This window comes from Oryzias latipes, chromosome 14 (assembly GCF_002234675.1).
Source record: "Oryzias latipes chromosome 14, ASM223467v1".
Taxonomy (NCBI): domain Eukaryota; kingdom Metazoa; phylum Chordata; class Actinopteri; order Beloniformes; family Adrianichthyidae; genus Oryzias; species Oryzias latipes.
Window position 1 is genome coordinate 18581049 of NC_019872.2, and position 13407 is coordinate 18594455.

At 39.6% G+C, this 13407-nt stretch overlaps 1 protein-coding gene across 2 annotated transcripts; it reads left to right on the forward strand.

The window, feature by feature from the left end:
• Positions 1 to 1159: 1159 nt before the first annotated feature.
• LOC101164085 (protocadherin alpha-C2) lies at positions 1160 to 10478 on the forward strand. Of its 2 annotated transcripts, XM_011483696.2 has the most exons (3): positions 1162 to 3785; positions 5826 to 5862; positions 7388 to 10478. In XM_011483696.2, exons 1-2 carry the CDS (start codon positions 1353 to 1355, stop codon positions 5835 to 5837), a joined length of 2445 nt encoding a protein of 814 aa, XP_011481998.1. In that variant the 5' UTR covers positions 1162 to 1352; the 3' UTR covers positions 5838 to 5862; positions 7388 to 10478. The 2 variants fall into 2 exon arrangements, with proteins under 2 accessions (XP_004076726.2, XP_011481998.1); XM_004076678.4 differs by lacking the exon at positions 5826 to 5862 and having other exon boundaries at positions 1160 to 3785.
• Positions 10479 to 13407: the final 2929 nt, after the last annotated feature.

Below are 13407 nucleotides of genomic sequence, written 5' to 3' on the forward strand. Positions count from 1 at the left end.
AAAGATGCATCACAGGTTTGATCTCTCAACCCCTCCCTGAATCAGTTTTGTGAGATGCAGTACAGAAAAGGAGGGTGGTTGGGGATTAGGCTCCAGTCGGCAGAATCACTGTTTCCCAACCCCCCCTCTTGAAAAGGAGAGGAAGAGCGTTTTCATAAGCACTCAGAGCATAAGTCTGTGCTTATGCTCTGGGGTGTGGTGCTATAACTAACAGCACAGAGATGCAACTACCTGTACATATGCATCCTTCTAAATTAATTGTGTGTGTTTAATGTGTGGTAAAAACCCACAATGGACTCCAAAGCAACAAAACTAAATAAATTCATTATTTATAAAGATACTGAAATTCAAATATGAAAATTATACATTGCTGTTGTTCAAAATCAACGCTGATGTCTAAAAAAGAAAAAAAGACATTGGAGTTCCAAAAGGTTAGGTAACAGAAGCCATTTGATTAATCTTGATATTTTCATACATGTCACTGCATTCAAGCCAACATTGATTATGTAGACACACTGACTGCATATAAGAACTGGACAACATGAGTGTGATGTCACCCATAGAAAATAACTTACTTACTAATTATTCAAATGTAATTATTCATATATACTAGATTGCTCCTATTTTTCATGAGACCTGAATGTGTTATGGTCGTGAAGCATGCATTGATTCAATCTATTATTGTTATCTATTCTGTTATTAGGATTTGCTTTTCAGGATAAAATGTTTTTTCTTGGTCAAGTTTTTTTGTTAACAGAATTTCTGACAAAACTGTGACTTATGCTCCAGTGCGACGTATATTTGATTTTTTTCTTTATTATACTTTTTTTCCTGCTACGTCTTATAATCCACAGCGACTTTTCGTTCGAAATACACAGTAAGTGTATTTTTGATGCAAGCATGTTTCTTTTAAATGGAAAAGAAAAAAAATACATTTTCATTTATTTTTTGTGCTGCTTGGAAAGTCCTGTTAAAACAGATTTTCTATCTCAAAACAGTCCAAATTAAATTGCCAGTCAATCGTTGTTTTCTTATTTAATATATTTGAAGGGAAAAAAGCATTTCAACATTATAAAAGCAAAGGGTCTTTTTTTTAAACTAATATTTATGTATAAAAATCTTCATCCAGTTTCCACCCCGGGGGCCACCCACCTCCCTGCCCACCCAGGCGGTGTGTGCGCCCCTGCGCGGAACTGCTGTGAGATCTGCGCTCCTTCAGCGGCACAGTGCCGTGAACGGCTGACCGCAGCTCCTGCAAAAACGTGGGTGCAAGAATGAGAGCGGGATTCCTCTCCATCAGAAGAACCTGATCGTATGGACAAATCATCCCTCGCTCTTCTCTAAACACAACGATGGCGATTGACTGTGCAGCGCTGCGGACACGATTCGTCGTGGCTCTTTTTACATTCGTGGCACTGTGGGGATTTACGCTCTCCATCACGCGGTACTCCATACCGGAGGAAATGGAAGAGGGGTCCTTTGTTGCAAATTTGGCGGCAGACCTGGGTCTGGATGTCCGCAGTCTGGAGGAGCGCAACGCGAAGCTCGATGTCATCCACGGGAAAAATTACCTCGACCTCAACAAAGACACGGGGGAGTTGATCATCCGCGAGAAGATGGACAGGGAGGTTATATGCATGACGAAAACGACCTCATGCTTTCTAAAAATGGAAGTCATACTTTCAAACCCGGTTCGCATTTTCAACATTGAGCTGGAGATTTTGGACATCAATGACAACGCGCCCCTGTTTCGCAGGAAGACAATGCACTTGGACGTTTCTGAGGCAACCCCTCCTGGTGAGAGATTTTCGCTGACGAACGCCGTGGATGCGGATGTGGGAGCCAATTCAATCAAGACTTACTACCTGAGTGAGAGCAAATACTTCGGCATTGACATTCAAACCGGCAGCGATGGCTCTAAATATGTCGATCTGGTCCTCAAGGGCAAGTTGGACAGAGAAGAGCATGCGGTTCATAATTTGATTTTAACCGCTGTGGATGGAGGGGTGCCTCCCCGCTCCGGCACCGCCAGCATCATTGTTAATGTCCTGGATATCAATGACAACGCCCCCCTGTTCATTCAGCCGGTATTTGCAGTCAATGTCTCAGAAAACTCGGCACCAGGGACAGTAGTCATGATCCTTAACGCAACAGATTTGGATGAAGGCTCCAACGCTGAGCTGATCTACTCCTATACACTTTATACCTCTGAGAAAACGCAGGAGATTTTTTCTCTCGATCCAAACTCAGGTGAGATCAAAGTGAAGGGGGTGATCGATTATGAAGCCAGTCAAAGTTTCGACATGTACATCCAGGCTCAGGACAGGGGGTCCACACCCCTGTCAGGACACTGCAAGGTGATGGTGTTTGTCACAGACCTGAATGATAACCACCCAGAGGTTACCATCAAATCCTTGAAAAGAGCGGTAGCAGAGGATGTCTCTGTAGGAACCTTGATTGCAGTCGTCAGTGTCAGCGACAAAGATTCTGGAATGAACGGAATAGTGGACCTCACCCTAAACCAGCAGGATATCTTGCCATTCCTCCTGAACAAGTCTTCAGAAGACTACTTTGAGTTGCTGGTGTCGAAGCCACTGGACAGAGAGGTCATGAGTAAATATGAAATAGTATTAAGAGTAAGAGACAGAGGTTTCCCCCCTTTATCAGATAATGAGACCATTACACTGGAGATTTTGGATGTCAACGACAATGCTCCCACCTTCTCTCAATCTATCTTCACAATCCACGTGATGGAGAACAATCCACCAGGCGCAATTTTGACATCTCTAAGTGCATTTGACCCTGATCTCAATGAGAACCAGTATTTGGTGTATGTTATAATGGAGAAAGAAATTGTTAACATGTCAATGTCCATGCTGTTTTCCATCAACCCTGAAAACGGGGATCTTTATGGAATGAAGACCTTTGATTATGAGAGAGAAAGGGAGTTCTTGTTCCACATTGAAGCAAGAGACTCTGGCAATCCCCCACTAAGCAGCAACACAACTGTTCATATTATCATCCTGGACCAAAATGATAACACTCCTCAAATTGTGTCACCTTGGCGAGCGCAGGGGTCCTTGGTGGAGGAGGTGATACCTAGATCCATAGAAAAGGGCCACATGGTTGCCAAGGTAGTTGCTGTGGATTCAGATTCAGAGCAGAATGCCAGGGTCACGTACCAGCTCCTGCAGATCAGCGACTCATCCCTCTTTAGCCTGGATCAGTATAATGGTGAAATTCGAACAACAAGAATGTTTACCTACAGAGACCCAAGGCAACAAAGGCTGGTTGTTATTGCCAAAGACAATGGTGAACCTTCACTCTCTGCTACTGTCACCATCAAGATATCAACAGTGGAACATGCCATGCCCTTCTCGGAAACAACAGAGTTACCTATAGAGTATGACGTCTTCACAAACCTAAATCTTTACTTGGTGATTGGTTTGGGAGCTGTGTCATTTCTGCTGCTGATAACCATTTTGGTTATTATTGTCCTCAAGTGTCAAAAGCCAAAGCCAAAGGCCATCAAGATCCCCCCAGCCAATAGAAACAGTGTGGTCAGCAGGAACAGCGTGATCAGTCAGAGAAGCTCCACCATTGCTGACTCCACCCTGATCTCTAGTGATGCCTACTGGTATAGCTTGTTCCTTGCAGAGACCAGGAAGGGTAAAGTGGTGGTTCGACAGCCGATAATTCCTAAAGGTGCCGGCTATTTTGTATCCAGCATACCAAGGAGCATAGGTCCCAGCGAAGCCGCAGACTCCAGAGCATCCACGCTGGAGGTATGTTGGAATGATCACGGGGTTTGGTAGATAACTATTGACCTTGGGTTCCCTATTTTACTCTTGTGGTGTATTATACATGCATGTGTTTACAATAGTATAACACAAATTATAGGGACAGAGGACGGATGATGATTTGGGCTTATGTTGCTTACAACTTTTTCACAATAAGGCTAAAAACTTGACCTAACCTAACTTAATTTTTTTACAATATAGTATTCCCTTGATATATATCGCTGTTCACCTTTGCTGTTGCATGTTTTCGTTTTCAGTTTTTTGTCCTATGTGGCTGTTGACCTTGTCAATCAATCTCCTGTACAAAATGGGTTCAGTTTGCCTAATCTGCATAAATCTTCAATTGCGTGCCGTGTGTCCTGTAAAGAGACGCTGCATGTAGGGGCATGTATTGGCAAGAGTCTGGCAATACGATACATATCAGGATACACGTTACATTTCAAGTGTCACTTGTTCTCATCTAGAGCCCATTACAAAGCACCACAATCGGCGTTTTTAGAAACATTGATTGAGTTTCGGGTCGGTACCCATTCCAAGCAAAACTACGTAGTGCATGTCTCATAACAACAAAAACTGCAAGGTAGACTGAACATTTAGTATTTAACACAAGCTGATTCTCGCAAGAGCTTGAGTTTTTTGTGGTGTGGTGTAGAGTAGCTTAAAGAATCTCTGTGTGCTGTTTTGGCAACTAGCGGTCAGGGGTTTAAGTAGAAAACAAGTCGGACACTGAAGTACGTTTATAAATAATTGAATAAATATTGTCTTGACAGCATTTTAAATTGATACAAGTATCACCAAATGAAATATCGCGATTATCGCCAAATCGATTTTTCCCTACACCCTAGCTGCTTGTGCATTTTGTCAGAGTTACATAAATCTTTGATTGCGATCAGATCTCTGTTTTCATTCTATAATACTGGACTTATTTTCTATGAATGTTTGAATTTTAAAAGTTTAAATAAGAAAGAAAAGTGTAAAAGTTTCCATCTCAGTCAGAAAAATTGTATAAAGTGTATAGTGATGGGTTTCACTGCCTTAAAACACCTGTAATCCCATAGATTTGACCTTTATAGACTGTAACTCGCAATAAACTAGGGAACACTGTAAATGACAATAAGAAAAATTTGACTTGTTGGATTGAGTCCATTTGGAGAGATAGTTGTCAAATATTAAAAACCTTTAGGATAAGGTTTTAATAGTTAGTTTTGTACATTGCACTAGTACCTTTTTTCAGGATATTGCAAATTTAGAGCCTTGTACTTTTGGTAAAAACAGTACCTCAGCTGTGGCTCATGCTCACACTTTGACAAGTACCCAAGTTGACGGCACCAACTGAAAAATCAAAACTCCTTTTAAATATTTAATTTGAACCTGTGAAGGGAGTCTGAGGTTTGGTGTGTGAACGCTCACCAGATGACATTGCTCTGGGGGCAGGTCAACTTTTTGCACTTCTTGCTTGGGTAAAAAAGAAATGTGATACCAATGAAATTGATGTTTGAGCAAGAGGTCCTTTTATTGGAAACTGCATCTGTATAATGATTCATATACTTATAAAAGTTCAATAATCACGCCAAACCCCTCGCTATCACCCCCAAAATCTGCTTCAGCTTGATGTCTTATGCTGTATGTAGGTCATCAATTGCAGACACATAACTCGCAATCATAACTAGTAGGCGTAAGTGGGGGAGTGCAACAAAGAAAGCCCAGATATTTTTTTTTCCTGCAAGGATGAGTTATCACTGCAAAAAAAGAGATGCATTCTAAATCTCGAGCAGTTTTTTGGTGCAGAAGAGATTGTCACCAAAGTGTAAGTGCTACAACAATCCAGATGTTGTTTGTTTCTTCTGCAGCTGGTTCTCTTGTGTAAAGTCAGCCAAATGCTCAACTGAAAGATTAAACAATGTGAATATGCATGCACAGGTGGACACAAACAGAGTCTAAGCATGATGCGTCTTATCTATGCTGTGTGTTTGTGTGTTGGCCGTCCCATCTCACTGAACTTGTCTCTTTTTTTCTGTTCTGAAGTACTCAAAATGAAAGGAAGTCCATTCTACAACTGGAGGTATGCTGGTTACCAACTACATTTTGTAGAGCCACAATATTTGTATGAGCATTTTTGTCCAATTATTTTTCCTCTTTATTTAGTTTGAGTTTGACTTCATAAAAGAAATGTGACATTTTTCAGAAAAAATACATTAAATCAACAAATTTCCAGTAAATAGAACCAAATCAGGTCTGTGTGTCTATACTACTCCTGTCTGCCCAGAACAAAAAGAAAGATCTAAATTTAATGCTAAACTGTTCCGAACACTGACACTGGAATTGGCTGCTCTCTCAAGTGATAAAAACCTATCCGCTTATATTGAGCTGAGATTGGAAGGAAATTGGCCGTTGCTCAAAACTCTGTTGTGCACATCAGGATTGCTTGTAGAGTTTTAGAGCAAAGTGAAATGACAGACAGAAAAGGGGAAATAATTGTCCTATAAAAGCTCTCCCTAGTTAAAAGAGAATGAAAAGCGTCCAATATCAATTCATGTGTTTTAATTTGGGAAAATAGACATTTGCTGTGGAATTATGTTGATAATGAAGTCGTAAGCGGCGTTGTGTGGCCCCGCAAGCACCCCCCCCCCCCCACCCCCCTTTGATCCGCCCTCATTGGCTGCGTGGTTGCTACAGACTCCTTACCATCCCCCTCTGCCCCTGGAACCCTAGTCAGAGCTGCACGTGACCTATTCATGAATGGCGGCTTTTCTTTTGGTTTTATCTCCATAGCAACAATTTCATTTTTTGATTGCCTGGGGGTGACGAACTGACAAAAGTAAATATTTTGATGTCCCTGGTAATTGAGGTCAAAGGTCAACTAAACTTCAGTTGAGGCTGTAGACTTTAGCTGTGTGTGCGGGCGTATACATTGTCTTGAAGATCGCTCAAATAAAAGTTTTTTTCTCCATGTTGTGGGAAAAAGTAAAAATCGCCAAATTTCGTACTTTTCCATAAAATGGCCGTCACCCCTCAGGTCCTGTGGCCTTTCCATAACAATTTCAAAACTTCCTTTGGTTTCATTAGTGGATTTTGAACACTTTTTTTGTTGCCTCATTTTAGATTTTGGCCCCATTCATTTTCTTGATGTTTTCTCCTGCCTTGTCATTATTTTTTACGGATGAATCGTTTACTATGCTGAAAATTTAGTTTACCGGGTACTAGGTACATTTTGGCGAGTTTTTGAGTATGTGGCGGGGCCAAAATTTTCACTCAAATGCGCAATAGGAAAGAATAATTGCAAAAACCAAATGGTCCTTGCTGTCCAGAACTGCTACTGGGCCATAAAAAGTTCACAAAAAAACAAAACTGCATAAATTCCTATTGCAGTCAGTGGCTGCGCTATGTTTATCATGAGCTATCTATAACGATTTTACTGAATGGGCCAGGATTAAATACTTAATTGTAAAAGATCATAACACTCCTTCCACTTGTTCCCTTGATGGTGGCAGTAACCAGTCACATTCCACTGTTGCACGAGTGATGACTTTCTCTAACCTCAATTTGAGGAGGACGTCTAGTTAACCCTCTGCTTTGCCCCTCCTCAGGATCCCAGAAGACAGCTGCGGTGATAGAATCCTCTCTTCGCAAAACTCTCTGGCTGAAACTTTACCGTGACTCACAAAGAAGATTTCAAACTGTTGTCCTCCCTCACTGCCTCCTCTGCAGCTCATGGTTCCCTCCGGTTCCGGCGATCCCACACACTGACGTCACCTTGGATTTTCTATCATTGTAATCCCTGAAGCATGAATCTGCATGGTTCTTCCTCAAGTTATTTGGACTACTAATCTTTTAAATCAGGACATCTGGATATTTCTAAAGAGTCTCTTTTAGCAAATAACTTTACGCTTCAATGTCTCATTGGATAAATTCTGTCTATTCTCCAGGGATCATGTGATGTGCTGTAGATCTAGAAGCCATCAGTATTTCACTTTGTGCTTACCTTGCCATCGTGCTACTTTCGTTTTTTTTTTTATACAAGAGTTGAAAACACGCCTATAAACAACTATGTGAATCAGGGTAAACATGCTTCTTCCACTGATCGTTAAAAAAAAATCCTGAACTGTAGCTGGTTTTGTTCTGGATTCAAATCATTGAGTGTAAATGAGAAAGGGACTGAGTGAACCCTCCCTCCTCACATTCCAAACAGGAAGTACCCGCTGGTTTTGAGAAGCCAAAATCCCATAGAAATTGTGAAATCAAAATGGTGCGTTCGTTCATTTACAGTAGGTAGTATTATCTGATAAAAAAACAATATCTATCATTTTGTATTACGGGTAGGAATATTTCACAAAGTGGGATAGATAGAACCGCGGATAAAGTCATTGTTTTTATGGATGACATCACACTCAGTCCAGTTCTCTTATACAGTCAATGACTCAGACCCTGCACATGGTGCTTTTAATATTTTCAGGAAGACTTCCTAACAATAACCAACAGTGATTCCGTTTGTATTTATTTTGTGTTCAACCAGTTCTGAATGTTTTGACAAAAAAGAATGAAAGACAACTGCGAAATGCAAACAAAAAATACTTTTTTTTTACATCATAGAAAATGTAGTTCTGTAGATGAGGTCAGAGAGGCAAAACGAGTTTAAAGGACAGAAGTGGGATCCATTTCTCAGCGTAATAGACATCAGTTGCACTATAGTATTTAATAACAGCGTCAAATCAAATCTGGTTTACATTTGTGGATGCTTAGCCTTTCTGCTCTTGTGGATGGGAGAGGGAGGCATGTGTCAAACACAAGGTGGCAAAAGTTTAAGGCACTCCAACATAATGGAAAAAAGCATTAGGTTTAGGGTCAAACATCAATTCCGTTTTTTCTGTAAAGAAACTCTTACTTACTATAAGCTATTTTCTAAAATCTAGTAAAATCTTTATTCACTCAAAAAAAAGTCAGGTGCAAGTTTTAGAGATAATTGGAAAAAAAATAATCTTAATAAAATAATATAAAATGTATTTATTGTTGCCAATTGACAGGAGGAAACAGTTGTGCTTGTACATTTACATATTCTACCAGAGAACGCGAGAACTGGACAGATAAAGCAAAAAAGTAATGTCTAAAATACAACTGTGCATGTTCAACCGGATTAAGTAATTATCCATATTTACCTTTAGCATGGAATTAAGGATATTTATTATTATTGTAGCCATTTACTGTGTATAATTTGAGTAAGTTGGTCATGTGAAATTCCTGCCCATTTCTTCCAGCGCTGGCCACTGCAGAGGGAGAAAACAGCTGCCAAAATGATCTATTCAAAATTCACAAATTCTGCCTTAGCTTTTGAAAATAAATTGACAAAGTATAAAGAAACTCCTCTAGAAAAGAAATTATTATAATCACTTTGGGTTAGTTTTGCTTAATAAGTTTATAATTCTTTAAAAAATGTGTTCTAACTAGTATCTATCTATCTCTGCCAGGGCACGTAAAGTTACAAGCACAACTGGGCAATATGTGGTTTTATAAATATTACTGTTTTATATATCTAAATTTTATGTTTTAAATTTAATTGCTGCTTTTGTGAGCTTCTTTAAGGGCATTTTGTGTTACGTATTTGTGTTGTGGTGCGTATGACGTTATTTTGAGGGTGTACGTAACTTCAAACAGAATGGAACAAGAGTCTTGACCTGGAAGAAAGTGACCGCTTTCGGAACCAGGACTTTAATTAGTCTGAGACAAGGGGCTTACTCAAAGCTCTTATTAGGGTGCTTAATGATAAAAGTTAATGTCAAGAGGCTGGGAGAAAGGATTATGAAAAGAACAACAGTGTTAGTTACGGCTACAGTACTCTAATGCTGACTCTGCATACAGTGTAAAATATTTATTAAGCAAATGACAGCACTTTTAATTCACTGTGTGTGAATGGAGTATTGCCTAGTGCACTCTGAGTCAGTGAAATGTAACCTCCCCTTTCTTCTGTCTAGGTCTTTCTAGGCTTTCCACCTTAAATAACTATCTGTTAGACTGAAGATGTAAGGTGAGGAGGGATATCTTGCTGTGAAGTACATAAGACGTGTGCAGTTCCTGCCAGAACATATAGATTCCAACAGTGTTTTCAGGTTTCCCAGATTGCACATACGATGAGCTCCTTGCGTGCCTTCTGCATTGCAAAAGATGACTGTTGACAGCTGAAATAATGGTGTTTCCTTTAGCATAACAAACATTGAAGTTCCTCCCCGATGATGTAGTTTCTAGAACTGCTTATTGCGAGGGGCCTTTTTGGAGTCGGAACAGATTGTGTTCGGCTAAAAAAACCAAGAGAGGCATTCGTTGTAAATCGAAACTGCTTTCTATTTTGTGTTTTTATACGGTAGACCTTTTTGATATCTTCTGTATTCACTGTGATGGGAGTGGCACAGGCGGTGCTGCTTTCGGTTTAGTCAAAGTGAGTTGTTTCTCATTTGTGTCAGGTTTTTTCGTTTTTCCACAAATACTCTGCCAGACTGTAGTGCACGCTTTGAGAGTTTCATCAAAGTGTTCTCCACTTCCACTCACGACATTAATGTGCGGCTGGGAACGGTCTGGCTTTATTTTCAAGTCTAGTTAATTGACAGATTTTGATGTTGCTTATTTGGCTTAAATGTACTGCCTGATCATGCTAGATGGCTAGTTTGAATAAAGCTTTTTAATCCATTCCCTCTGTGTCTGTGATAAAATGGGGGAAATGGGAGCCATCAAAAGCGGCTTTTTGACTGCGCCTTTATTCACATACGTCCCTCGTCACCTCCAGCACTCCTCTAAATTCCATCGTATTTTGACCCAGATTCCCCTCATAAACCACTGTACTGATTCTTGGAAATTGATTATTGAATAAAAAAGAAATGGTCTTGCTGTTGGAATTTTAAAGGCTGACAATCTTTTTGTCGGGATTAGCAAAAGCTTTCAGCTAAACTGCAGCGCTGTGTGTTCTGTTGTGGCCACACAGAGCTTTGAGTTCATATTCCTACACAGAAGTAATGCCAACATAGAAAGCATGTGTTTTGTAAAAATGTTCATAATTAACAGATTTAAATTTCTTTAGGGGTTATTACTCTATTCCATTCTATTTTCAGTCTGTCCTGCATCCAAAATATTCAGTTCTTTTAAACCTCTTTAGTCATTTAACATTGGGATAACCCTAGAAACATTTATTATATTTTTTATTAGAAAAAGGGGTGAGTGAAAAATAAAACATTCGTAAAAATGTAATGATTTCAAGTTCGATGAAGTAAGATTTGGGGACACAAACTCCTGCCTTTGGTTTTCAAATTCTGCACAAATGAAACAATTATCCTTGCAGCCCTAAAGTTACTTAAGAAAATCTAAACTAGGTCAATGGAAAGAAGGAGTTCATTTGTGGTTACATTCATGTGTGTTATGCAGTACTGCCATCAGTTTCCCTCCCTGCAGCCACATTTTTCAGTGCGAGTGCTGTCCATGGTGCTGAAAGTGGTGCTGAACTATACCTAACCTGGAGGACAACTCCAGCTCCTTACAGGTGGGTTTTTGTTTCATTTTGTCTTATCTGCTTTTAAAGACAGCCTCCACACACACAAAAAAAAAAACAATTTGAAATAGACAATTTGAAAGCACAGCAGTTTAATCATTCAGCATGAATATTGCATTTCGGAAACATGACCTAAATTAGGGTTTTAGTTTTTGTCCTCACATGGCCTTGAACAAGTGCACAGACTGTTCATGCATGCACAGAAGGAAGACCCAAAAACCATCACCCTCTTTGCTGTGGTACAACAGAAATTAGTACATGATAAAATGTGGTTATGGTGGGATCCAGTAATCCCTTTATGGATATTATCTTCGTCCAGAACTGCATGACTTTCAGATCTTTGAGATTCATCATGAATTATTACACAGTCTGTCCTCCTCAAAGTGAAATATGGTCTGATGCTTGAAGAAAGAAATAGCTGTGAAGCAGATTGCAACATTACAAATGTTTTTACTGCTGAATGTGCTTTTTCTGAGACTCAGTGCTTAAATGAAATTTAAAAACATTTGAACATTTTTACTATAACTATAGAGATGCATGTTTGCATTTAAAGACCCACTCCAATGAAGATTGTGTATTTGGTGTTTATTAACTTGCTGTTGTGGCATTATTCACATGTTTGAGGACATGTTTAAAGAAAATTAAGCTTAAAATGCATTTCTGAGTATTTCTTTATTATAATCCTTGCAAATCTGCAGCAGACAAAATAATGCCATTTGAAACAGATTGTAGTAGTGATGTAGAAGCCACAGTCAGCAGGCCACAAGCTTCCTCCTCTGCTCCATTCTGATGCATCCACCTGTAGACATATAGATCAATGTACATCTTTGTTTTCCTCTTCCGAGCTGACATCTGGCTGGATAGCTCAATAATTGCTCGCCATTTTTTTACACGGATAATGTTGTACGGTAAGGTTTGGGATCTGAACAGGTGTAAACTAGCAGTAGAGCATGTAAAGAGAGAGCTCTCAGCAACTCAAAAGCAAATTTTTAATGAACTATTGCTGTTCTGCAGAAACTATGTCCTAGAAAATGAAACGGGTTTTTATTTGGGCTAAAAACTTAATAATCATAATTAAAAGACCACTTTTAGATCAAAAGACGATTGGAATGGAAATTTTAAAACTGTTGTCTGTAACACACTTTTCCAGAATTCACTTGAAGCTATTTTTGTAGATGTTTTGTCACCAGTTGTAATCTTTCACATTTAGATCTAATTCGATTTTTAGGAACCAACAGATTTGTCTTATTGAGTAATAAATTCAGATCAGTTTTTTTGCTATAGGCGAGTGATGCTTTCAGAACTGCAACATCATCAGTCAAAGTGTCAGAGCCACTGTCAGAGCTTGACCCACTTGTGCAATGCTCTGGCTGGAGCTCATTCACAATGGGGTCATGAGTCTCATCACCTAGAGCTTTGGTTTGCACAACAGCTGAAAGGATAATCTTGGGGAGTCTACAGCAATTGTGGAGGGATGTGTGGCTCCAGCAGCAGTCGGAGGGAAGAAAACTGATGCATCATTTGTTTGATTCGGCAATGGGGCTGTGTGAAAAGACAAAACAGTTACTGCAGTTCTGCAGAAATTGATATGAGCAGGTTGTCACTCTGCATTAGAGATGGACAGGGGATCAGACAAGGAGACAAATGCATTTCTGTCATTGTGATAAGTCTCATGAAAAGGTTCAGACTTTTCCCACAAACATCTGCCTTGTTGTATTTAGATCAATCAAGTAGATTTGATCAGGCAAATAGAAAGAAATGCTGCGTCAATTATTGATTTTAGAAAGAAAAACATTCATCGACTGGGGGAATTGAGTGGAAAAAAAAAACAGTGGATGAGTATTGAAATGCCGTTCTGATGGATAAAAAAATGAAGCGCGCGGAGATTTAAGCAACCGGCCTCTGGCAGGTTACTTACGTGCATGGCTGCCCTCGCTGCAGGGTCACTGCTGTACTAGTTTGTGTCAGCTTTACTGAAGTCATCACTGCCGATGGATAACCCATCTATCTCTGTCTGGTTAAAATGCTCATATATATGTGATATGATATATGATATGCTCATATATATATATATATATA

What these genes read in the sequence shown, in the direction of transcription:
- LOC101164085 (XM_004076678.4), top strand. Translation starts at nt 1,353, where the DNA reads ATGGCGATTGACTGTGCAGCGCTGCGGACACGATTCGTCGTGGCTCTT. An exon ending in CCAGAGCATCCACGCTGGAG is followed by an intron (nt 3,786 to 7,387) that starts GTATGTTGGAAT and finishes GCCCCTCCTCAG; the next exon opens with GATCCCAGAAGACAGCTGCG.